Consider the following 25794-nt stretch of genomic DNA (forward strand, 5'->3'; position numbering starts at 1 on the left):
TTTCAAAATTGATTTTCTCTTGTTCCCACCCTCACTGAAACTGGTATTCTACTTTTCTTACCAAAGATGTCAAAAATGCTGAAGATGTTAAAGTAATTAAAAAGCACTAACATGCACCCACAAATGTATTCAAATGCACCAGATGCATTTGGTGGAATGAGCAGTTTGTAGCATTAATTTCTTGAGTGAAATATGAAACTCGTCAAACTAAATTGGGTGGGGATAGGACAAAATGAACAATCAGGACTCCTCCAAATATGATGATTAGTGATTGACATCCTCAAGAAAAATAGGGTCATTTAACAGGAGTTACGGATTGAATTTAGAGTCCGATCATGTGAACTCTAGTAGTAGATGGCCGGCACACTCAATCAAAAAGTCAGATGCAGTTCTTATCATGCCTCCTGGATACTTCCCTGAAACGATCAGAATTACTTTGGTCTTTGCCATCTAGCCTTCATTCATAACCTCCTAATATCAACCAGACATCCAGGAAGTCATTGAGAGTTAGGTGTCATCATCATCAGATACCTTATCCCATGCTTCTTCACTAACCCTTCCACAAGCCCAGAGTACACATTGCACAGGAAGGGAAACAAACTAGAACCCCAGATGAGCAAATGCCTCTGGAAATTCTGCTTGAGGACAAACTGAGCCATCCAAGAGGAGCATCACCCACTTGTGATGTGCTCTGTTAGCAAGTCAATGCCAGCTGATGATTGATGGTGTCCACATTGTGTTTGCATGTTGTAGTGCTGCTGAAACTTCAGAGTTAAAATTATAGCATTAAAGAAGATGTTAAAGTAATTAAAGCTTAGAGGCTTATTGACAAAATAAGACATTTTAAGGGCTGTACTGTAACTGCCAAGGCCCACTGCTTTGAATGTGCTTGTGAATGGTTTTGTAAGATGATTCTGTGGACTAACCCTTGCTGCTGTGGCAGTCTTATCCAGATACCTTTGGTGCTCAGCTAATAAATTAAACATGGAGTCTAAAGAGTAATTAGGTAATTCTTCCTTCCCTTTGCCTTTCCTTGAATCTCTCCCATGTATCTCCCTGGAATGAGAGTTGAAGGAAGCATGCAGTTTATGAATTCTAGCAAGGTGAGGTATTCGTGTGCATATCTCTGTTAATTTGCCCTCAGTGAGCAGAGAAACACAGCTGAACTTGTTTCCTATTTGTCTTCGTGAAAACGAAGGTTAACCATTTGGTTTCTACACCAGGTAATATACACTGTTTCCATAATGCTTCCTTTCCTTTTTAGAGGAATGACACCTGTCCTTTCTTGTTTTGTTTTGTTTTATGATCAGACATTAAATGCCACTACAGTAATGAAGAAAATGCCATTCTAGAAGATGCATGCCCTGTAGCATGCGAAGAAAAATCTGTTTAAAAGTGGTATAAATGAGCCGAATGCTGAACAGGGGGAGATGTAATTCTGCAGAAATCTCTTTTTATATATACCACCGAATAGAAGTTGTGCATCAAAGCAAGGCAGGAATATGTAGAAAGGTTTGTCAGGGCCTTTGTTTGGAAATGCATTAACTATAAAGCTGTGCTCGATATACATAAAGAAATGCCCATTTTCGTCCATTTATTTAAAATGTCAGAGCATGTGTCTGTAAAAGTCACAAGAAAATGAAAGTGTTTCTGCATGAGCTCTTTATCCCTCCTCCCTGCCAAAAGTGCTGCAGCCATTGGGACCGCCATGCAAACTGTAAAATTATAATTGCTACAGCCTTTACCAGCTTCAGTTGTTGGTCTTATTTTGTAACGAAATGGAAAGATTACTGCCTCTTCCCTATCTCAGTTAAGAGAAAATGTAATATATTGACTTATTCCTGTATAATAAAATCAATAACTAAAATTATAAAGAGGTTCTCTTCATCTCTCCACAAATGCCACTCCCTGTGCACATTACCATCTAATTAGTCCAATTCTGCCAAGGCTATCACTATTTTCAAGCTTTAGTATGAGATTTGATAATGTCAGTCCTGTTGTTGTCCAGCATGAAGTCCTCCAGAAGGCACAGGTTAGCTCATAGTGGGTGAGTAAACTTTTTAAAAAGTTACTTATTGAATGTGCCTAGTCTCCCTGGTTTCCAACCTCTGATTATTAACCCCTTCGTTGGCTGGTTTTATAGAGTGGCACCAAGTTCATTATTTTTGTACAAGGCTGTGAAAGGGTGTCATTAAAAATGCTAGTAACCCCTAAGGCATTCCAAAGCCCACGGTACACATTTCTTCACTAAGTGAAACTAAAGTATTGTTCATCAGGTTTTTTATGCATTTTCATAAATTCAGCTTGAACTGTTAAGTAATCCTGTATGATTGCCAGCGTGTTTTGTTTTTTAATGAAAGGGGTACTGTGGTAGCACATTTGTATAGTTAACCTGCTATCAGTATTTCTATGATGAAGTCTGAGGGGTTTTTGAAGATTTATTATTCATAGAATCATAGAATCATAGAATATCAGGGTTGGAAGGGACCCCAGAAGGTCATCTAGTCCAACCCCCTGCTCAAAGCAGGACCAAGTCCCAGTTAAATCATCCCAGCCAGGGCTTTGTCAAGCCTGACCTTAAAAACCTCTAAGGAAGGAGATTCTACCACCTCCCTAGGTAACGCATTCCAGTGTTTCACCACCCTCTTAGTGAAAAAGTTTTTCCTAATATCCAATCTAAACCTCCCCCATTGCAACTTGAGACCATTACTCCTCGTTCTGTCATCTGCTACCATTGAGAACAGTCTAGAGCCATCCTCTTTGAAACCCCCTTTCAGGTAGTTGAAAGCAGCTATCAAATCCCCCCTCATTCTTCTCTTCTGCAGACTAAACAATCCCAGCTCCCTCAGCCTCTCCTCATAAGTCATGTGCTCTAGACCCCTAATCATTTTCGTTGCCCTTCGTTGTACTCTTTCCAATTTATCCACATCCTTCCTGTAGTGTGGGGCCCAAAACTGGACACAGTACTCCAGATGAGGCCTCACCAGTGTCGAATAGAGGGGAACGATCACGTCCCTCGATCTGCTCGCTATGCCCCTACTTATACATTCATTTCATATTCATCAGTTCCAAAGGCTTGTGGTTGAAATTTGGCTTAAATGACAATAGGCCTAGTGCAGTTTTCCACAATTTGCTTGTTTTCAGAATAGTGGCGAAAATACATTGTTGCAGTTTAAAATAGAGGGTTTTTTTTGTCTAGAGACTATATTGGTGACTGTTGGAACTGCAGGATCATTAGTGCAGAGTGCCCTGCTTTTGCATTAAAGGAGCTTTTGCATTAAAGGACTGATCTTCCGCAAAGAAATAAATGACTAAACTTTCATTAATTTCTGAATAGGGGCCTATCAAATTCAAGGTCCATTTTGGTCAATTTCATGGTCATAGGATTTAAAAAAATAATAAATTTCATGATTTCAGCTATTTAAATCTGAAATTTCAGTGTTATAATTGTAGGGGGTCCTGACCCAGAAAGGAGTTGTGGGGGAGAGGGTCCATGAGGTTATTGTAGGGGGGGTTGCGGTACTGCTACCCTTACTTCTGCGCTGCTGCTACTGGTGGTGGCGCTACCTTCAGAGCTGAGCAGCTGGAGAGCGGTGGCTGCTGGCAGGGAGCCCAGCTCTGAAGGCAGAGCCATTGCCAGCAGCAGTGCAGAAGTAAGGCTGGCCTGGTCTGGTGCTGCCTGCAGAGCTGGGCCCTCAGTCAGCAGCTGCCACTCTCCAGCCGCCTAGTTCTGAAGGCAGCAGCACAGAAGTAAGAGTGGCATGGTACGGTATTGCCACCCCTACTTCTGTGCTGCCGCTGATGGGGTGCTGCCTGCAGAGCTGGGCACCTGGCCAACAGCCAACACTCTGCAGCTGCCCAGCTCTGAAGTCAGCACAGAAGCAATACCATGACTCCCTTAAAATAATCTTGTGACGCCCCCCACAACTCCCTTTTGGGTCAGAAGCCCCAATTAGAGAAATGCTAGTCTACCCCGTGAAATCTGTATAGTCTAGGGTAAAAGCACACGAAAGCTAGATTTCATGGTGGGAGACCAGGTTTTTACATATTTTTCTTGGCAGTGAATTTGGTAGGGCCCTATTTGTGAAGCAAGGCCTGACCTTGAATTTATGTAGGTAGTTCGTCTTGGATAAAACTGAATGGGAGAGCCCATGGATTTTCTTCTCTTTGCATCTCTTCTAAAATCTCAGTGCTTGCAAAAGCATTAATGATTCACCTCCCAAAATGCTTAAGAAATAAACCTTTTTAATGAAGAAAAATGGTATATTTAAACGTTAGTGTTGATTTTTGGTATATACAGCTACCATGCTGCCCACCTTGGCAACTGTTTGTGTACACTGTTGACATCTGCCTGGCAATAGCCAGAAAGAGCTTTGAGCAGCTGGAGTCCTGCCTGCTATTTGACCTTGACATCTTGGCCAAGTACTATTTGAAGTGGTGACAGAACCTAAATGTGCTTTCCATCTCACCAGCAGGTTAGCGCATTTACAGCTACAGATTCTTCTGAACAATCAGCCAATCATTTTTGAACTGTACCCTACTTATTTGAGGATGAAGCCTGACTGCTCTCTGCCCTTTCAATAACACATTGAGAAGATGTGCTAAAATCCAGTTGAGATTCGCATTGCTCCGCGGGCTTGCCAGCTACTCCTGGGGTTTTAGTGCTGCACCCTTATAGATATCTACCGATATCCTCATTATTGCACCTGTTGAATGCTGTGCCGCAGCTTGGGGCTCCAGTAGTCATTGTGGCAAGTTGGACTTGATCAACCCTGCCCTTTGTATCCTTCCTTTTGCCACGTGGACAGTTCCAGTCTCCAGCCTTCCACTCATGGCTAGCATTGCTCCCCCTGGTGGTTAAATGTGAAGGCAGAGCCCTGGCCACATTATTGTGTGCAGGCAATTGTTCAAACAGCTTACTTCACAATTTCATCTCAAAGCCATATCGAAAACACTGGCTGACGTGCCCCTTTACTGAAATAGCGGAGCCTCTCAAACGGTATATTGGACACAATCTTTCTAGGGAACAATGGCAACAGGTGATATGGGACTATATTTTGGATCTATGGCGCATTTCTTGGCAGAGAGACAACTCCGATCTGCTTCTCCTAATCTCTCCAGATCAGATTGTGTATGCCCCTCAGAACAATCATGTGAATCGAAAGATCCTTCTTGTTATAACAGGAGAAGTTGTAATTGCAGGTGGTTTAACTTACATCTTTACTGTTGGGGCTTCCTGAGCTCCCCATCCTTCCCCTGTGGAGCTCAAGAACAAACAGTGTGCCATCTGGTTATGGATTGCTTGATCATCTTGTTGGTGGAGAGTGCACTTGATGTCTCCAGATGCTGCTGCTGTGATAGGGGCTATGTCACTTTCTTAACATCTAGTTGATTGTTTTTGCTGTTAGAAGCCATATGCGAGAAAAAGCTTTTGATCTGTTAAGAAAATCTCCGTAACTATAAAAAAAACAAAACCCTTAGCTTCCACCATACTTTATAAAGTGGTGTTATGAAATTCTGGTGCTGGAGGTATGCAATGGAGTATTTATGCTAAAGAAAACACTAATATAACTTCATCAATTTTATAAACCTTGCTTTTTTAATCAACAAGATTCTACATTAAACTGGCCAGTACTAGCTTCTAGGTTCTTGATACTCATTGTGGACAGTACACGGGCATGGGCTTTGAGTAAAACAGGTAAATAGCAGCTGAAATTGCCAAGTATATTGGAACAGTGACTTTCCAGTGTCTAGGGAGATGAACTTTGTGCTCAAAAGTATAAAAAGCTTTAAAAAGGAGTTAATCAAATCTCTGTTAATAAACCTTTTCTGAGTATTAATATAAAATCTAGGTCCTCTCACTGCCATTGTTCCCCTCTCCTACCCCCAAGGTTGGTGTATTTTTTGTTGTTGGCTCTTATTTAGTATTCAAAGATTTAATATTTAAAAACCTAAAGTTACCTCACATTTTTCATAAGAAGATTTTGACTTCCCGCTTTGAGAAAAAATGTTCTTATTGCAAGTTATTGCAGACATTGCTGCTCTTCAATTCTGTATAACAGTAGATGAACCTGGGGTCAATTCCTATGGATACTGCCCTTAGGTAACTATGGTGAAAAACTTTGTGAATGAATTTGAAACTGATGGTTTTACCTTAAAATAAATATCTTGAATCATGAAAGAAGCCTGTCTTAGACTATCATGAAAATATTTTATCACGAGCACTAGCCGGGAGGCTGAAAGTGAGGAAAACTTTATTCTCTCTCTTAAAAAGGTTGTAGACCAGGGGTAGACAACTTATGGCACATGTGCCGAAGGCAGCATGCAAGCTGATTTTCAGTGACACTCACGCTGCCCGGGTCCTGGCCACTGGTCCCAGGGGCTAAGCTGCTGGCCTGGGGTACTGGCCGCCAGCCCTCTGTCAACTGGGGTTCTGTCTGCTGGCCCCGCTCAGCCTGCTGCTGGCCCCAGGTCCCGACCACCAATCCAGGGGGCTCTGCTGCCAGCCTGGAGTCCTGGCTGCCGGCCCGGAGCTCTGCAGCAGCACCCAGCTGTGGCCCACTGGCCCCAGCCTGGGGCAGTGAGAGGTGCAGACAGGGGCAAGAGGGGGCACAGCTCAGCACACCCATCTTAAAAATTATTCTAATGTGACTGTACTGGGATATTTTTAAGGCCTGATTTGCTGCTTACATCACTATCACGCCACGTGGAACAACGCACTGCGTTTGACATTGAGATTAGAATATACATGCAAGAACTGGAATCAGGATTTTCTTACAGATTTCCAGCAATTCGGCCCAATGCATTCTTTTCTAATTAAACCTGAAAAGTTCAAAGAAAGCGACTTGGATTTGTCTGTATTGCAGTGGATTGGTGTTGAAGATTTTGAAATGCAGCTCATTCAGATAAAAAGCTCAGAATTGTGGGCATCAAAGTTTGGAGATCTGTGGAATACACTTGAAGTTACCGAGAGAGATCCTGGGGCCTCTTTTCTGACCTGCTGGACATCCATGCCAGTGAAATTTAACTGTTAGAAGAAAATTGCGTTTGCAGTGCTTTCAGCATTTGGATCCACATACCTGTGTGAACAGGTATTTTCACACATGAAATCTGTCCTCTGTGCCTCTCAGAGCCGGTTAACAACTGATCATTCAGAAGCCTGTGTGCAGTTTAAAGTATCCAAATATGTGCTGGACATTGGAAAACTCGGCAAGGAAAAGGAAGGGCAAGGATCACACTAAACTGATAGGTTTCAGAGTAGCAGCCGTGTTAGTCTGTATTCGCAAAAAGAAAAGGAGTAGTTGTGGCACCTTAGAGACTAACAAATTTATTTGAGCATAAGCTTTCGTGAGCTACAGCTCACTTCATCGATGCATCCGATGAAGTGAGCTGTAGCTCACGAAAGCTTATGCTCAAATAAATTTGTTAGTCTCTAAGGTGCCACAAGTACTCCTTTTCTTTTTACTAAACTGATAAGATCTGCATTTTAATTTAATTTCAAATGAAGCTTCTTAAACATTTTAAAAACCTTATTTACTTTATATACAACAATAGTTTAGTTATATATTACAGACTTATAGAAAGATACCTTCTAAAACCGTTAAAATGTATTACTGGCACGCAAAACCTTAAATTAGAGTGAATAAATGAAGACTCAGCACACCACTTCTGAAAGGTTGTAGACCATACTTCTGTGCAAATAGTGACTACCCAGACCATTAATTTTGTCATCTGAGTTCATATTGAACTTGGCAGAAACCTAGCCTGGAGTAAGTGAAGTTGGGTTATGTAGTCAAATACTCATTGAAATGGATTTTTTTTTTTTTGCCTTGTGCAAAAGCAGGCAATTTAGTAGTGATCAAAAATACTCATTTATGTTTTCTATTTCTAGATCCTCTGTCAATGGGTCCTCAAAAAGCTCTGGAAACCATTGGTGCAAATTTACAAAAGCAGTATGAAAACTGGCAGCCCAGGGTAAGTGTGTGTATTTGTTCTTGACTTTCCCCACAGTACCTGTCCCTGTATACCAGATACTATTATTGGATAAACTGGCTTAGGTTAAAAAGGAAGTTATGCATCTATTATATAACTTAGTGATCTCGTAGCCTCCATTGATTGCCTGTCCATTCTCGTGGACAGATGCTTGTAGGCTCTCAAACTCAGTTAGCTTTATGCTTCATGTCACTCTTGTTCCCAAACTTGTTCAGCCACTAGGGCAGGGAAAGCCCCTGGCGCAGTTCGGTGCTCCAGGTCAATGGGAGCTGCTGGAAGCGGCAGCCAGTACGTCCCTCGGCCCGTGCCGCTTCCAGCAACTCCCATTGGCCTGGAGCAGCGAACCACGGCCGCGATCGGCCGAACCTGTGGACACGACAGGTAAACAAACCGGCCCGGCCTGCCAGGAGCTTTCCCTGCCTTAGTGGCTGAACAAGGAGCCACTGCTCTTGGCTAGTGCTTTGTTTAACCATGGCAGGAGTAATTGTTCAAACTCTAGATGCTATATTGATGTATTTATTTATTATTTATTAATTTTTTTTACCATTAGTGACCTTTTTGGAGAATTTTAGACCTTTTTTGCAGATCATGGTCTCTTTTCTGTAGTGAAAATGTTCTTGGTACATTTCTGCAACCTGAGCTAGTTGGAATGTGCATCTCTTGGCTCGCACTACTAAGTGGGAGCCAAGAGATGCACATTCCATTTCTTAATGTTTTAGGTGGAACAAACTAATAATCTTGTAAGGCCTGTAGCTAATATATGTTCCTGATTTTGTTGAGAGAGGTACTTTTAGGGTTCAGTCACTGACTGTTAACTTTGCCTCCTAATGCAGTGGTTCTCAACCTGTTTACCATTGTGTGCCACATATGCAGTTCTCAGTGTTATGTGGGATGCATCCCACACTTACGTACGTGTGTGTGTGTGTGTGTGTGTGTGTGTGTGTGTGTGTGTGAGAGAGAGAGAGAGAGAGAGAGAGAGAGAGAGAGAGATATACACTCTCTCTCTACCTGTCTGGCTCTGAGGGTGTCACATGGGCTGCAGCTCTGTACTGATTGGTCCGCAAGTGGGCTATGGGTTGAGAACCACTGGCCTAATGTATGGCAGGCATATATTTTTGAAATGAAAATGTAATGAAGTTTTGATCACAATGGCATAAAGCAGGTGACAAATAGCCAGCAACTTACAGCTGTCTTTTCATTCCTTACTTTAAAATCACTTTTGAACCTTTCGTAAATTTCTTCGCTTCCTGATATTACTCATAGACTATCAAGGTTGGAAGGGACCTCAGGAGGTCATTTAGTCCAACCCCCTGCTCAAAGCAGGATCAATTCCCAGTTTTTGCCCCAGATCCCTAAATGGCCCCCTCAAGGATTGAGCTCACAACCCTGGGTTTAGCAGGCCAATGCTCAAACCACTGAGCCATCCCTCCCCCTATTTCAATGCTCAACATTTTAGGAGCCTCATTAAGGCTCATGAGGATGGAAGTTTATCATTTAATTTTTAAAAAAATAAAATTTTAAAACCTATTAAGTTATCCCCAGCATCATTAATTTCCTAGTTTGTCCTGTCCATGTCCTTTTCTACATGTCTTATGTTAGACTGTGAACTATTTGGGGCAAAACATCTTCCTCCTTATGTGTACTGCACAGCATTGAGCACATTGTCACTGTTACACATAAAATGCATTTCATGTTGAGAAGTTAGTGACCTGGTTTGTTCAGAGGAGAAGCAGCTTTACCAGTTGGGTTTGACTAAAATTTATGTTGTGCTTTTATATCCTATACTGGTGGTTGAAATTGTTTTATTTCCTTATGTTCGTGAACTTAGTCCTTCATGGAAGTGGAGGATACGTAGTACAGGTTATTGTTTCATCTTTTCCTTTTAACTCATATTTTCAATATTTTGATCAGCATCTTTGAGATTCATATAACTTGTATGTCAGCAAGGGGACGGCTGTGCTTCTTGCCTGCTATACTGCCAATCTTATTGTTTCATGTACAAAATCAATCTACTGTTTTTATTTTTTTTTTTCGGCTGAAATCTTCATCAGTGGATGGTTTAGGAGCATGTCTTGAAATCTGGAAAATGTCTTTGGCATTTTGTTCCACTCAAAGCAGTGATGCTTGCTGAGAAGGACTTTGCCTTGGTTTTAGCAATGCCCTCAGGTAGTTTTAATCAGTCATTCTAGTTAAAATCTAATTGGTTATGCGTTGACATGAGGATGTTTCATAATTAATTGTTTCTATATAATTTATAAAATCAGTATAGATAATAAATTTTTGTTTTTTTTTGGTCCTTGAGCCATGAGGCACCCAGTCTTGCTGTTTTCATGGCAGGCATCACTTCCTGAAGACATTTTTGTTCTTTATAAGGTCTTTGTTCAAGGTGATAGGTATCTGTTAAGTATTAGTACCTTTATCTAGCATGGCTTTTGTGATGGGGGTATTCTTCTATTGGAGCAGAAATGGTTCTCTTAGAGTACAGTTGATGTAGGAATCCTGTTCCATCTTGTTCTGTCCTCCATAGGTTCTCATACCACACTCATCACCATAGTATGTGAATGCCTTTCAGTAGTGCATTAAGTAATGCAATTAAACATCTATCACATGGCATATGTTCTCTCATTGGGTATGTCTACATTGCAATTAAAAACTCATGGCTAGTCTGTGCCTGTTGACTTGGGTTTAGGTTGCGGGGCTGTTTAATTCCAATTTGGACTTCCATGCTGGGGCTGCTGCCTGAGCTCTGGGACCATCCCACCTCACAGGATCTTAGAGGCTGGGCTTCAACCCAGGCCTGGAAGTCTACACTGCAATTAAACAGCCCCTCAGCCCACGCCCTGAGTCAGCTGTCAAGGCCAGCTTTTGGTGTCTAATTGCAGTGTAGACATACCCGTTGTTTCCCCCAAGCAAAGAAGTGTATGTAGTTTTATTTTGGTAGCGTTTTTGGTAGGGTGGTTTTTGAGATTAAATATACAGGTTGCTGTGTGTGTGTTAGAGAAGGCAAAGTCAAAGAAATGCACTTTGTACCTGCAGTGGAAGATGGTGAGGTATGTGAGGGTCATTCATTCTTGGGCTGGTTCATTCCACAGTCTTAGAGCAGCCCCCATGTAAGTTGTCTCTGGCACAGAAGATCTTTACCCTTATTGTAGAGAATTCCATTGTGTCAGAAGAGCAAAGTTATTGCCCACAGTCTACCTTTTCTGATACACTAAAGAAAAGTGACAAGTTTAGTAGAGGATGTAGAAGATATAGTGAAACTAGGCAACCTTTCAATCCATTATCATAGTCCCTACATTTTGTGTCTCAAAGCCATAGAAATAGTAATATTTGAGCGGAGATGATTAATCTATTTAGAACAGTCTCTACCTGTTAATAGCGTTTAATTTTCCTATTATTTCATGGTGACGGGTTGGGAGTGAACAGCCAGATCTACAGATCACTTTCTCTATACAACTGTTTTTAGTTAAGTATTCAGTGGATGTGTTTTTTGCATCAGCGTTTCATTCTTTTAATAGGTATTTGTTTGAGGGCCCTGTCCTAGTTGTAACTCAAAATGTATTTAAGACAGGTTAATTTTCTTTTTGCATTTTCATTTTGGGTATACCAGAAACTTTCTCTTTTGATTCCCCTTTTTCAGGTAAAGGGTTTCATAATTTTTGAGTTGCACAGAAAACCAAATTTCATAGGCCTCTTCCTTTAACTGTTTTCTTTGAACTCTTATGTAACTTGTAGTATTATAAGGTTACTTAAAGGGGGTGTGCCATCTGGAGTGAGAGACAGCTTTGAGTACAAGGTCCTCCTGACTACTGACAAGAGTATGCCCTGTGTGTGAAACATCAAAATAGTTGTAATGAGTGACACTGGTTATTACACATGATTGCATTTATTACATTTTCTCTCTTTCATCAAAAGAAGTTGGTCCAATAAAAGATATTACCTCACCCATCTTGTCTCTGTATTTATTAAGTAATGGAATTTTAAATTTTCATAGTACATAGGTATCTTCCATTTCAACAGTAATTGGGGAAATGAATGCTCTAGAACACATCTGATATAAAACCCATAATATACTGTGTGGAATCTATCAGTAGAACAGTAAAACACCTTGATGCACAGTAAAAACAAACGTGTCTATGCTGTTTTCATAACTGAGCCCATAGTACTGGAGACTGGCGAACAGGCCTCTGTAGCAGCAGGTACTCTGTGTGTGGGCAGACCTCATGCTGCCTTGTAGAGTTTGCACAAAACATGAGGCAATTACTGAGCTTAGATTTTTGTGTGCAAGGTGCCTGGCTCTTAAAAGTAAATCATAGCCCTTTGAAACATTGCAAAGCTAAACACGTACTGCTTTATTGCACTCTACAGGGCTCTTGAGTTTTCTGCAGTAATAAAGAGAAGTTGATGTAACATCTGCAATAAAACAATAGGAACGTTATTGAATTTCCTAGATCTTTGATGTAAATATTAATAGATATAGTTTTGTCTCTTTTGCTGTTTTTGACATAGCTGGAGATTTGAGGGAGGAAAGAAGACTTGGAAAGGGAAAAATTTGGCAATCTGAAATAAGGCTTGGTCATTAAAACCTTCTGAGAGAGCTAGCTTTGAGGAGCTGCCTGTGTGAACTAGGAAACACCTGTTGATATCTTTCATATAGTGCAGGCATGAGTACTGCTAATTATCTGTACACTGACCACGGAACACTTAGGATCGTCCTCCCAGTACAGTCCTTAAGATTTATCACCCAAGAATTATCACAGGACATCACTGCCAGTGCAGTCTTGTTTGTCTGATGTTCTTCATAGGATGTTGTTTGAATCAATGTCTAGGAAATTATTGGTTTGAAAAAAAAAAAAGAAAAAAATACAAATACAGTAGGCAAAAATCCTGAAGAGGGGCAAGCTTGAAAATTCTATTTGTTTCTGAACGCTCCCAGGCTGTGTCTGGTACATATTTCCTTGCCAGGTCTTATTGAGCCCCTTCCTAAATAATTTATCAGTTTGCCATTGCTTGAAGTATTTCTTCTGATTAAATTTAAGATTTTGCTTTATTGCTGTGTAGCTATATAAATTTGTGTGCTGCAGGAGTGGGAAAACACTTCAGCCGTTGTTTCATCTGCAAAATACTGCAGTTAAATAACATTTCAGTCATTTCATTGCAAGTCTCAAATGAAGGTTTTATTGGGAAAAGGGAGTAAGAGATTACAAATTTGAGGGCATACAGTGAAGAATTTCTCTCTGTAGAATTTTCCTAACAAATTAGAATGTTGGCAGTTCAGCATGGAGATAATTTAGGTGGTGATGAAAAAAATGATCTGAGGAAAAAGCAGCCTTTTCTATACACTGCTACCCTCCTTTCTTGGAGCAAAATACTTGATAGGTTTACTTTACAAATTCTTCATGTACTCAGTAAAAATATTTAGATGAGAGAAACTGGTCAAACTTAAACGTTATCTATCAGTATGTGTTCTTCCCTTCCTTCCCCTCACAGGGTACTGCCACCATCTTAAATGTAATGATAGGGAATAGTCAATTTCACCTCTAGCAGCTTGGCCTATGTGTGATGGCAGAGTGTGGTGAAGGTTTAAATTTTGCTGAGTGAGATGATGATTGGTGTTTTTGTTGGCAACAGTGTATATGCAATATACATGATAGATATATATATATATATAGATAGATATATATATATGAAACACTGTTTCACCAATATGCAGACGCTACTGTGGCCCCCTTCTGTACAGAGCCTACTGCTACATGAATCAAAAATTGGAAGTCCATCTAAGCATAGCCTGAGGCTTGAGTTCTTGTTTAAAGGTTCTGAAGAATTTTTGTGACCGAGTTAGATGATTGTGGAGCAGAGGGGGTCATGTGGGAGGGTGAGATGGAAGGACAGCTTGCTACAGTCATGCTTTACAATTTAGTATTCCTTTTCTGATGCCCTTGCGTGAGAGAATACAAATGTTTTTCTGTAACCTCTTGGCTGGAGTCCTCTGAACTGGGCTAGAACTGCCTGGGTATAAAAAGCACTGATTCCCCATGGTAGTTTGGCAGTTAAGCATGGAGCATTATACTGAAACTGCATTGTAAAAAGTCTTCCTGTGGTCACTGATAGGCTCTCATAAGGGTGCTGAATATCACCCCTTGCTCTGGTTGTAATGATTAGCTCTTCAGCCTCCTGGATTCTATCCTTCCCTGGACACTGAGGTCTGCTTATTTCATAATGTGTATGTATTTGTGACAAATTACAAATGAGGATGTGTAGCCAAAGGCAAAATTGTAGGCTGGATGGCACACGGTTTACATAATTCAGGATCTGATGTGAAGCAGTTTGCAGCATACGCTCATTAAATTTGCATGAATTTAGATTTTTTTTTTCTATTAGATTGACTGTGGTTTTTTACTACTTTTTTTTCTTTTAACTCCAAACTGCTCAGAATACTCAGAGTAATGTTGGCTCCAATATATGTTTTGTTTGAATTTCACCCTTGTTTTAACAATGCTCCTTTTCTCTCTTCCTACTCTGCAATTCTGCAGTGTAGTCACTATTCAGAGACTCTGAACTGTGCTTCTGAACCAGAGGCTTCAGCAATGCCAACTTTATTCCCACACAGTAACTTCCTCAACTCCCTGCAGGCCAAAAAGTGATGTTTAATAAGTATTCCTGAATAAAGGTCAGGTTGAGAAATCTAGTTTAAAATAATTTTTCATATTCCTGCACTGCCACTGCTTCACATATTGACACACAGAAAATGAAATCTCATCTGTGTATGCTACCTTATCATAACTAGACTGAGCAATTTGACCTTTTAAGAACTTTCGTGTGTGTGTGTGTGTGTGTGTGTGTGTGTGTGTGTGCGTGCGTGCGTGCGTGTGCGCGCAGTGTGGCACTCATTACTACTGTGCTGAGTACCCTAAAATGCTACAGCTATAAACTAGTAGTGCTTTGCACAGCCATCTGGAAGACTGAAATTCAGGAGTGTGTGCAATTCCCTCATGTACTCCCTGGCAATGATGAACGTACAGAGGCAGTAAGCTTGATCAAATAGGGAAGAGTGCTCTCATAGACTCCAAGGCCAGAAGGGATTGTCATGTTCAGTTAGTCTGACATCCTGCATAGCATTGGCCATAGAACTTCCCCCCAAATAATTCCTAGAGGACATCTTCTGGAAGAACATCCAATCTTGATTTAAAAATCAAGTGGTGGAGGATTCACCATGACCCTTGGTAAATTGTCCCAATGGTTAATTATCCTCAGTGTTAACAACTTACACTTTGTTTCCAGTTTGAATTTGTCTAGTTTCAAGTTCATACCTTTTTCTGCTAGACTGAACAGTCCATTATATTATTAAATATCTGTTTCCTATGTAGATACAGACAGACTAATCAAGTCACCCTTTAATCTTCTCTTTATTAAGCTAAATAGATTAAACTTCTTGAGTCTGTCACTATAAGGCACGTTTCAGAGTAGCAGCCGTGTTAGTCTGTATTCGCAAAAAGAAAGGGAGTACTTGTGGCACCTTAGAGACTAACAAATTTATTAGAGCATAAGCTTTCGTGAGCTACAGCTCACTTCATCAGATGCATTTGGTTGAAAAAACAGAGGGGAGATTGATATATACACACACAGAGAACATGAAACATTGGGTTTATCATACACGCTGTAAGGAGAGTGATCACTTAAGATAAGCCATCACCAGCAGCAGGGGGGGGAAAGGAGGAAAACCTTTCAGGGTGACAAGCAAGGTAGGCTATTTCCAGCAGTTAACAAGAATATCTGAGGAACAGTGGGCGGTGGGGTGCTGGGGAGAAATACCATGGGGAAATAGTTTTACTTTGTGTAATGACTCATCCATTCCCAGTCTCTATTCAAGCCTAAATTAATTATATCCAGTTTGCAAATTAATTCCAATTCAGCAGTCTCTCCTTGGAGTCTGTTTTTGAAGCTTTTTTGTTGAAGGATAGCCACTCTTAGGTCTGTAATCGAGTGACCAGAGAGATTGAAGTGTTCTCCAACTGGTTTTTGAATGTTATAATTCTTGACGTCTGATTTGTGTCCATTCATTCTTTTACGTAGAGACTGTCCAGTTTGACCAATGTACATGGCAGAGGGGCATTGCTGGCACATGTTGGCATATATCACATTGGTAGATGCGCAGGTGAACGAGCCTCTGATAGTGTGGCTGATGTGATTAGGCCCTATGATGGTATCCCCTGAATAGATATGTGGACAGAGTTGGCAACGGGCTTTGTTGCAAGGATAGGTTCCTGGGTTAGTGGTTCTATTGTGTGGTTGCTGGTGAGTATTTGCTTCAGATTGGGGGGCTGTCTGTAAGCAAGGACTGGCCTGTCTCCCAAGATCTGTGAGCGTGATGGGTCGTCCTTCAGGATAGGTTGTAGATCCTTGATGATACGTTGGAGAGGTTTTAGTTGGGGCTGAAGGTGATGGCTAGTGGTGTTCTGTTGTTTTCTTTGTTGGGCCTGTCCTGTAGTAGGTGACTTCTGGGTACTCTTCTGGCTCTGTCAATCTGTTTCTTCACTTCAGCAGGTGGGTATTGTAGTTGTAGGAATGCATGATAGAGATCTTGTAGGTGTTTGTCTCTGTCTGAGGGGTTGGAGCAAATGCGGTTATATCGTAGCGCTTGGCTGTAGACAATGGATCGTGTGGTATGATCTGGATGAAAGCTAGAGGCATGTAGGTAGGAATAGCGGTCAGTAGGTTTCCGATATAGGGTGGTGTTTATGTGACCATCGCTTATTAGCACCGTAGTGTCCAGGAAGTGGATCTCTTGTGTGGACTGGTCCAGGCTGAGGTTGATGGTGGGATGGAAATTGTTGAAATCATGGTGGAATTCCTCAAGGGCTTCTTTTCCATGGGTCCAGATGATGAAGATGTCATCAATGTAGCGCAAGTAGAGTAGGGGCATTAGGGGATGAGAGCTGAGGAAGCGTTGTTCTAAGTCAGCCATAAAAATGTTGGTATCCTGTGGGACCATGCGGGTACCCATCGCAGTGCCGCTGATTTGAAGGTATACATTGTCCCCAAATGTGAAATAGTTATGGGTGAGGACAAAGTCACAAAGTTCAGCCACCAGGTTAGCCGTGACAGTATCAGGGATACTGTTCCTGACGGCTTGTAGCCCATCTTTGTGTGGAATGTTGGTGTAGAGGCTTCTACATCCATCGTGGCTAGGATGGTGTTTTTAGGAAGATCACCAATGGACTGTAGTTTCCTCAGGAAGTCAGTGGTGTCTCGAAGATAGCTGGGAGTGCTGGTAACGTAGGGCCTGAGGAGGGAGTCTACATAGCCAGACAATCCTGCTGTCAGGGTGCCAATGCCTGAGATGATGGGGCGTCCAGGATTTCCAGGTTTATGGATCTTGGGTAGCAGATAGAATACCCCAGGTCGGGGTTCTATGGGTGTGTCTGTGCGGATTTGTTCTTGTGCTTTTTCAGGGAGTTTCTTGAGCAAATGCTGTAGTTTCTTGTGGTAACTCTCAGTGGGATCAGAGGGTAATGGCTTGTAGAAAGTGGTGTTGGAGAGCTGCCTAGTAGCCTCTTGTTCATATTCCCACCTATTCATGATGACGACAGCACCTCCTTTGTCAGCCTTTTTGATTATGATGTCAGAGTTGTTTCTGAGGCTGTGGATGGCACTGTGTTCTGCATGACTGAGGTTATGGGGCAAGCGATGCTGCTTTTCCACAATTTCAGCTTGTGCACGTCGGCAGAAGCACTCTATGTAGAAGTCCAGGCTGCTGTTTCGACCTTCAGGAGGAGTCCACCCAGGATCCTTTTTTTTGTAGTGTTGGTAGGAAGGTCTCTGTGGGTTAATATGTTGGTCAGAGGTGTGTTGGAAATATTCCTTGAGTCTGAGACGTCGAAAATAGGATTCTAGGTCACCACAGAACTGTATCATGTTCGTGGGGGTGGAGGGGCAAAATATCTATTATTTATAGAAGAAAAAGTAAAAAGAATCACCTCTGTAAAATTAGGATGGTAAATACCTTACAGGGTAATTAGATTCAAAACATAGAGAATCCCTCTAGGCAAAACCTTAAGTTACAAAAAGAGGAATATCCATTTCTTCCAGCACAACTTATTTTCTCAGCCATTTAAAGAAATCAGAATCTAACGCATCTCTAGCTAGATTACTTACTAAGTTCTAAGACTCCATTCGTGTTCTGTCCCCGGCAAAAGCATCACACAGACAGAGAGAGGGGCTTTGTTTCTTCCTTCCCCCAGTTTTTGAAAGTATCTTGTCTCCTCATTGGTCATTTTGGTCAGTGAGGGTATCCTAGCTTCTTAATCCTTTACAGGTGAAAGGGTTTTTCCTCTCGCCAGGAGGGATTTTAAAGGTGTTTACCCTTCCCTTTATATTTGACAGCAGGCCACAGAATCTCATCCACCCACTCCTGCAATAAACCTCTCACCTATGTCTGAGCTATTGAAGTCCTCAAATCATGGTTTAAAGACTTCAATCTTTAGTCCTTCAATCATTCTTGTGACTCTCCTCAGAACCCTCTGCAATTTATCAGCATCCTTCTTGAGGATGTTGTCCAAGAGTGGTCCCTTTGGAGTTGGTGTTGACCAGCTTGTTGGCCAGATTTGTTATAATTTAGGGCCTCAGAAGCAAGAAGCAGATGGAATTATTAAGGCAAACCGACTTTGTGGAGGTTGGTTTACTGATTTTAGCATTATGTTTGCAACACTTGGACTCCTCTAGTTCCAATCCCAGCAGGTGACTCATCTCTTTGCTCTTCTGACTGAGGTCCTTTCTGCTCTGTATGCACGCTAAAGATCCCATGGCGGTATTTGTAGGACGAGGAAAGGGTTTGCTGCCCCAGTGTTCTGGGGCAAAATTTCTTTCTTCAAAGATTTTCAGTACAGGAACTCCTCACTTAAAGTCGTCCCGGTTAATGTTGTTTCGTTGTTATGTTGCTAATCAATTAGGGAACATTCTCGTTTAAAGTTGTGCAGTGCTCCCTTCTAATGTCGTTTGGCAGCTGCCTGCTTTGTCCAGTGCTTGCAGGAAGAGCAGCCCGTTGGAGCGAGCTGGTGGTGGTTGGAAACAGGGTGGACCGGCAGCCCCCCATCAGCTCCCCGCTCTCCTAAGTTCCCTGTACAGCAGCTGCCCAGCAGGCTATCAATTGCTGGCAGTTCAGCTGTCCCTCCTCCCACTGCCATGTGCTGCTCCTGCCCTCTGCCTTGGAGCTGCTCCCTGAGACTCCTGCTTGCTGTGGGGGGGAGGGGAAGAAGATGGGCGCTAATGTCAGGGTGTCCCCCTGCTCCTGCACCCCGCTTACCCCATCTTCCATAGAGCAGGCGGGACATAGGGGTGGAGGGAGCTGCTGTCCAGTCTCAGCTTTCTGATCTAATTAACAAGGCAATGTTCTTCTGACCCCATTCTTCATACTTAAAGGGGAAATGCGCGTCTCTATCTCTCAAACACACATGGGGTTGTGTCTCTGTCTCTGTTTGACCTCCCTCCTTTCCTGCTGCCTTGTAGAGTGAGACAGTTAACCCTTGAGGGCTCAGCCAATTTCTAGTTCATCATTTGGCAGTAAGGCATTCCCTGGGAAATATCCCACCCTCCGACTCCTCCACCTCAACCAAGCTTCACAATCATCATCACTGTGTACCAGTATTAAATTGTTTGTTTAAAGCTTATACTGTGTGCGTGTGTATTTATATGTACATATGTCTGTGTGTGTGTGTGTATGTATATGTGTGTGTCTTTTGTCTGGTGGAAAAAATTTCCCTGGAACCTAACCCCCTCATTTACATTAATTCTTATGGGGAAATTGGATTCGCTTAACATCGTTTCACTTAGTCGCATTTTTCAGGAATGTAACTACAACGTTAAGTGAGAAGTTCCTGTATCCTGATTGCTGTTCTTTATTCCTGAAGTGATTGCATTTTACTGGTGATATATCTACATTTTATTCTGTGCTTGTGTGTGGCTTTTTATTCTTGTTTTTTCTGTTTTGCTTTGTTTTTTGACTTAAGTTTGGTTTATGAAGGTGCTAACACTTGGTTTATTATGTATGGGAAACAGTCATGCTGGAGTGAGATTTTTAGTGCCATTGTTTGAGGGTGGATTATTTAACTTTGACATTCTTTTTTATTTGATACACTTAGCTGCCATGGCAAAGAGAATTGTGTGTAAATAAAATAACTACCACTTTGTGACCCCTCAGGATGAGAGTCTACCAAAATGTTTATTTTTAAAAAATGCAGTGTGATTGAATAAATAAACCAAAAATGTGTTAATTTAGTGGTTCGCGGTGTGTCTGGGAAAGGCACCTGCTGTGGGTGACCAATGGAGAGCTGGCTAGTGACATGGTTCTGAGTGTTTTCCTTGTTTCCTGCCATTACTTTTGAAGTTGCCATACAGAGGTTAATGTTGACTGTCAATGGGAAGAGAGTTAATGGAGATATAGTCTTGGGACTAAGATGTAGACTACATTATGAAAAAGTCTGTGAGCCTGTTAACTTACAGGTTGGCAATCACAAAGAATAAGTGAGGAAAGTCAAACTTGGTTCACTTTCTTTTTATTCACCTGGAATATAAAATCCTCATCTTTTTCTTTTTTTGGTAGGGGAGTGTGTGAAATTAAATGAGCAGAACTGATTTAGGAACTCTCCTTGTTTCCTGTGCAGTTCATCTGTGTACTTGATCCAAACTTCCTCACTTTTTTCCTACTGGGCCCACAAGTTTTTCTAGGCAGTGACTCTAAAGTTGCAGCAACGCTCGCCAGCTTTAGGCTCTGACGACACTGTCACTTTACAGTGCTGTAACTTTCTCGCTCAGGACTGTGAAAAAACACCCCGAGCACAGCAAGTTACAGCGCTGTAAAGCGCCAGTGTAAACAATGCCCCAGCACTGGGAGCCACGCTCCCAGCACTCAGAGCTAATCCCCTCGTGGAGGTGGAGTACCAGGCGTCCCCCAGCAGCTCTTTGAAGTTTCGAGTGTAGCCATACCTGTAGACCCCTCTTTTGTTACATTGATTTGAAGCATCTCTTGTCTCATCCAGCAGTGGTAGTCTGTATTCTGTGGACTATGAGAATTGTGTTTGTGTTTTACTTTGATCACCAAAAAGAAGGCATTAAGATAACCGATATTCATTTTGATCATGCTGATACAACAGAGACCATAAAAGCAAAAGCTTTCAGTTCGTTGTCCAATCTCAAAGAGAGAGGATACACTACTGGGCTTTGTTTGTGATTGCAAGTCACTGAACAAATCGTGTATTAAACTTCTGGACAGTCTAACATCAAACTCCTTTTTAACAATTGCACTGCAATATAATAGCCTATGGAAAATGACAGATTTTTTTTTTTTATGTAGCTTGTGGTTACTGTTTTTTGGCTCTCTCTGGAAGTTTAGCATTTTTTAGCTCCACACTTAAAATCATGTGTGTGCTTCGTATTCTCAACACGGTTAGCTGTGGGCAATAATACAACCTGTACTGCAGTTGGCACTAGCAGCACCTTACTTGACAGACTTGGATGCAAGGAGCAAGGATTAAGATTAAACTAACCTTTTTCTCCACAGTTGGACCCACTGGAACAGGGTTGAGTCATGATGGATAGGGATAGAGGTATCTGAGTGTGTGGGTGCAAGAGAAAGGAAAGGTTGCATTGCCTCTGTATTAGTTTTGTGGATTGAGGACTTCCATCTGCCATAGTTCATTATCACTAACTTAATGTACAGATTTCAGAAAAAAATTAAACCTAATGTGCATTTGAGTCTGGGTATTTCCTGTACTTTGAAGCTAACTGCAGTGGCACCACTGTTCAATGAATATTCTGCTTTCTAAACGAGCACTCTTATCTCTGTGAAGTGAATAGACGTTGGCCCATGCTGCTTGAGCCTTGGAAGCGAGCCAGTGAAAGGTGTAATGGTGTGAAGCGCTCAGCAAGTGAACTGTTTCAAGTGAGTACACTGAAAAAAGTGTGCAGATGAGCTGCAATCATCATGCTGTCCAGCCTCATGCTTCATTACTCTGTTAGTCACCTGGGAGAAGGCCGGAGCTCCCCAGCCGACTCTTCTCTCTCGCAGTGGAAACGTGTGTGAGCAGCAGGCTCGCCTTGCATTCCAGCTGTAGCAGACTTTGCTTCAAAAAGAGTCCAGCAAATAAGTAGATTTGGTGTGTGTCAGGGTTCCTTCCCCACTCTGAACTCTGGGGTACAGAGATGGGGATCTACATGCAAGACCCCCTAAACTTATTTTTACCAGCTTAGATTAAAAACTTTCCCAAGGCACAAATTCCACCTTGTCCTTGAACAGTATGTTGCCACCACCAAGTGATTGAGACAAAGAATCAGGGAAAGGACCACTTGGAGTTCCTGTTCCCCCAAAATATCGCCCCAAGCCTTTACACCCCCTTTCCTGGGGAGGCTTGAGAATAATATCCTAACCAATTGGTTACAAAGTGGACACAGACCCAAATCCCTGGATCTTTTGACGCTGAAAAAAAATCAATCAGTTCTTTGAAGAAGAATTTTATTTAAAACAAAAGAAAAGGCAAAAATCGCCTCTGTAAAATCAGGTTGGAAAATAAATTTACAGGGTAACAAAAGATGCGCAAAACACAGAGGAACCCCCTCTAGCCTTAGTTTCAAAGTTACAACAAAACCGGAATAAACTTCCCTCCAGCAAAGGGAAAATTCACAAGCTGAGAAAACAAAGATGAACTAATATGCCTTGCCTGGCTATACTTAAAATTTCTGTAATATGAGAGACTGGTTCAGAATGGTTTGGAGGACATAGATTGATGTCTGGTCCCTCTTAATCCCAAGAGCGAACAAATACAGAAACAAAGAACCCAAAACAAAGCCCCCCTACCCCCCCGATTTGAAAGTATCTTTTGTCCCCATTGGTTCCTTTGGTCAGGTGCCAACCAGGTTATTTGAGCTTCTTTACCACTTACAGGTAAGAAGGAATTTTAGGCTACCCTTATGGTTATGAAATGTGTATCAAAAACAAAAGGGCTCCACAGTTGAGAAAGGAGTTTTTTGTATAAATGTGGTAAAGGAATTGGCCTGGCAAAAGGATCAAGTTCCAGGCCATGGAGGTGAAATATGATGGGAAGGTTCCTCATCTGAGGATAGGTGTGTGTCACAAGGTCAGTTTTTGTCAACCCAGCCAGAGCACATTTAATAAAACTAGCTGCGGAATGAGTAACAGGGAAAGGCTAGTTGTAAAAAAAAATGTGGTTTTATTCCTTCAGTGAAAGTGCGTTTGTATAAAGGACTATGGCAATGGTAGTTTAAAAATGTGTTTTTCACAGTCTGCATTGATTTGGGAGAGGGAGAAAGCTGTGGTCCTGCTATGTTGTTATGGTGGCATCTCTGTCTTTGCACAGAGACTTGTACTGCTGTAACTGATAGACATAATTTGGGTGTTTCCATTTAAAGGCCTTTCCTGTATTGAGTCCAGCATTGTTTCTATATCCTGTAATAAACTGCCTGAACGATTATAGGGAATGGGAGATGTTAATCTGTCTCTGTGATTCAGTCAGACTAAATTCGTTGGCTTGTCATCTGTGGAACATGTATCCCCCCACTTTCTGCTTTGTGAAGCCAAGAACTATGAGGGCCTTTCATACTCCTCCTCATGATAATGAACGGCCTCAAAACCCAGTCACTGTATACAAAAAAAATTGATTTCCACCTGCTTTTAACCCTGACTCAAATGTGGAAATCATTGAGAACAATATTAATTTTTCTGGTTCAGGAGCTACAATGTAATCACCTTCCTTCCTGATTCCCCCTTTCTCTCCCCTCATTTCTTTGAGATATTTATCTTCAGTAACAGCATGGAGATATTTTGATGCTGAGGGATCTGTATTGAATATTTATTAGAACCACATTTGACTGACCTTCAATGGAGGAGGAATTGCCTGTGGTAGCCAAAAGTGTTAATCAGGGCAGAAGTGTGGCTGAGTTCAGAGGACCCGGAAGGCAGAAGATAAAACTTGTTCTTAATAGTGGCATTGGGAAGGGTTGCCTAGGCCAAATTTTGACATTCAAGAACAACTCTGCATCTTCCTTCTCTTTTTAAGAATAATTAAGGACTGTCTGTGGTTCAGTATTACTGAATGATGAAGACACAATGTTGCAGCCCAATATCTTCAGGTCCATTGCCTTATGCTGTTCCAATGTAGATTCTCCATTACTCTTGTTACTGTGGTTTATTAAAGGGCAGACAATGAGATCTCTGAACTCACTTGTCTGAGAGATCTAGAAATGTTATGGCCCTTTATACTCCATTTGGCCTGTATAAATTTTATAAATATACATTTAATGGCTTGTGTCCTCTTGTCATTGGGCTCAAGTGGGTGGCAAGATCGGGGGAATAGAGAGATGGGTAAAGAAGGGGTGTCAGGATCTAAGGGGTAGACTCTAGCACTCATTATTGAAATTATAGTAGAACAGTGGCCTGAGGGAATTGGGGAATCAAGTGCTAATCCCAGGTATGCCTTACCTGTTCCTATTACACTTAACATAAAATGGAAGTGACAAGGTGGGAGTGAGGTAATATCTTTTATTGGACCAACTTCTGTTGGTGAAAGAGACAAGCTTTTGAGCCACACAGAGCTCTCAGGTCTGTGTGGCTTGAAAGCTTGTCTCTCTCACCAACAGAAGTTGGTCCAATAAAAGGTTCTACTTCATCCGCCTTGTCTCTCTAATATCCTGGGACCGACACAGTTACAACTACACTGAATACATAAAATGGAAGTGTCAATTACAATAATTTAAAATAGCTGACATTTAATCTTTTCTAAGTGACCTGTGCCCAGGAGAGAGATTCTTCAATAGCATCTGTCTGTCATTGCACTTAACTGTACAATTTTTCAGAGAAGGTTTTTGTAGCCAGTGTCATATGATGTGCTTTGTCTCTTGGAACTGGCATCTACCAATGACTCAAGGTCTTTGGGGAGTCAGGAGAAGGGAAGCAGTTGCTCATATAGTACTTAAAAATTGCATAATTTTTGTGCCTTGCCTCAAAGGAAACAGAGATGCTTTCCGAGTATGTCTGCAGTTGGAGTTGGGCCTGATTCCCAGCTCACACGGACATACTCGTGCTAACTCTCATCGAGCTAACATGCTAAAATTAGTAGTGTAGCCGCAATAGCATGGGCATTGGCAAGCGGCAGCATGGGCTAGCTGCCCCAAGTATGTACCCACAGGGACCAGGCAGATTGTACTCGGGGCACCTACCCAATTCTGCGGCTCACTGCTGCCCACGCTGCTGTGGCTACACTACTATTTTTAGCATGCTAGCTCAATGAGAGTTAGCACGAGTATGTCTGCATGCGCTGGGAATTGCACCCCAGCTCCAAGTGTTAGACATAGCCTCTCACCAACCCACGTTTCTTCTTTGTCTCTTCTGATCCCCTGCCAAACAGTTGTCTTAATTTTAAAGTTAGTGCAGCCAACATATTTGAAGCCACATCATTTACCCCTTCCTGCATGTAGTCTGTTGTTGATGCTGTTGTACCCATCATTAAATATCTCTGGACTTTGATATGGTTTCTGAAGTTTCACTCTCCTTGTGTTGCTTCCCTCGTCCTAATTAACTGGTGTGCTGCCTAGTGTACATCAAAGGCTGAGCATTTCCAGATGAGTAACTAGTTAAGCATGAAAGCTAATTGAATACATGACCTAATTATTGGGTCGTCTCCAAGTCATTGCTCTTCCTTTATTTCTGTAGGGTTTTTCTTATAAAACCACAGCAAATATAAACTACTATTGCAAGAGAAATCTTGGAGAATTCCCAAGAGAGAAAGTATATGG

The 25794-nt window shown here is 41.8% G+C and overlaps 1 protein-coding gene across 7 annotated transcripts in view; it reads left to right on the top strand.

Annotated features, from left to right (window-relative positions):
* The window catches only part of RPTOR (regulatory associated protein of MTOR complex 1), a 323167-nt gene that overhangs the window by 45775 nt on the left and 251598 nt on the right, over positions 1-25794 (top strand). For all 7 annotated transcript variants that reach the window (XM_043496352.1, XM_043496353.1, XM_038371215.2 and 4 more), the window contains exon 3: positions 7892-7974. In XM_043496352.1, coding sequence (XP_043352287.1) covers positions 7892-7974 — 83 coding nt within the window. The remainder of the gene's footprint in view (positions 1-7891; positions 7975-25794) is intronic.

Source organism: Dermochelys coriacea, chromosome 14, assembly GCF_009764565.3.
Source record: "Dermochelys coriacea isolate rDerCor1 chromosome 14, rDerCor1.pri.v4, whole genome shotgun sequence".
In the NCBI taxonomy this organism is placed as follows: Eukaryota; Metazoa; Chordata; order Testudines; family Dermochelyidae; genus Dermochelys; species Dermochelys coriacea.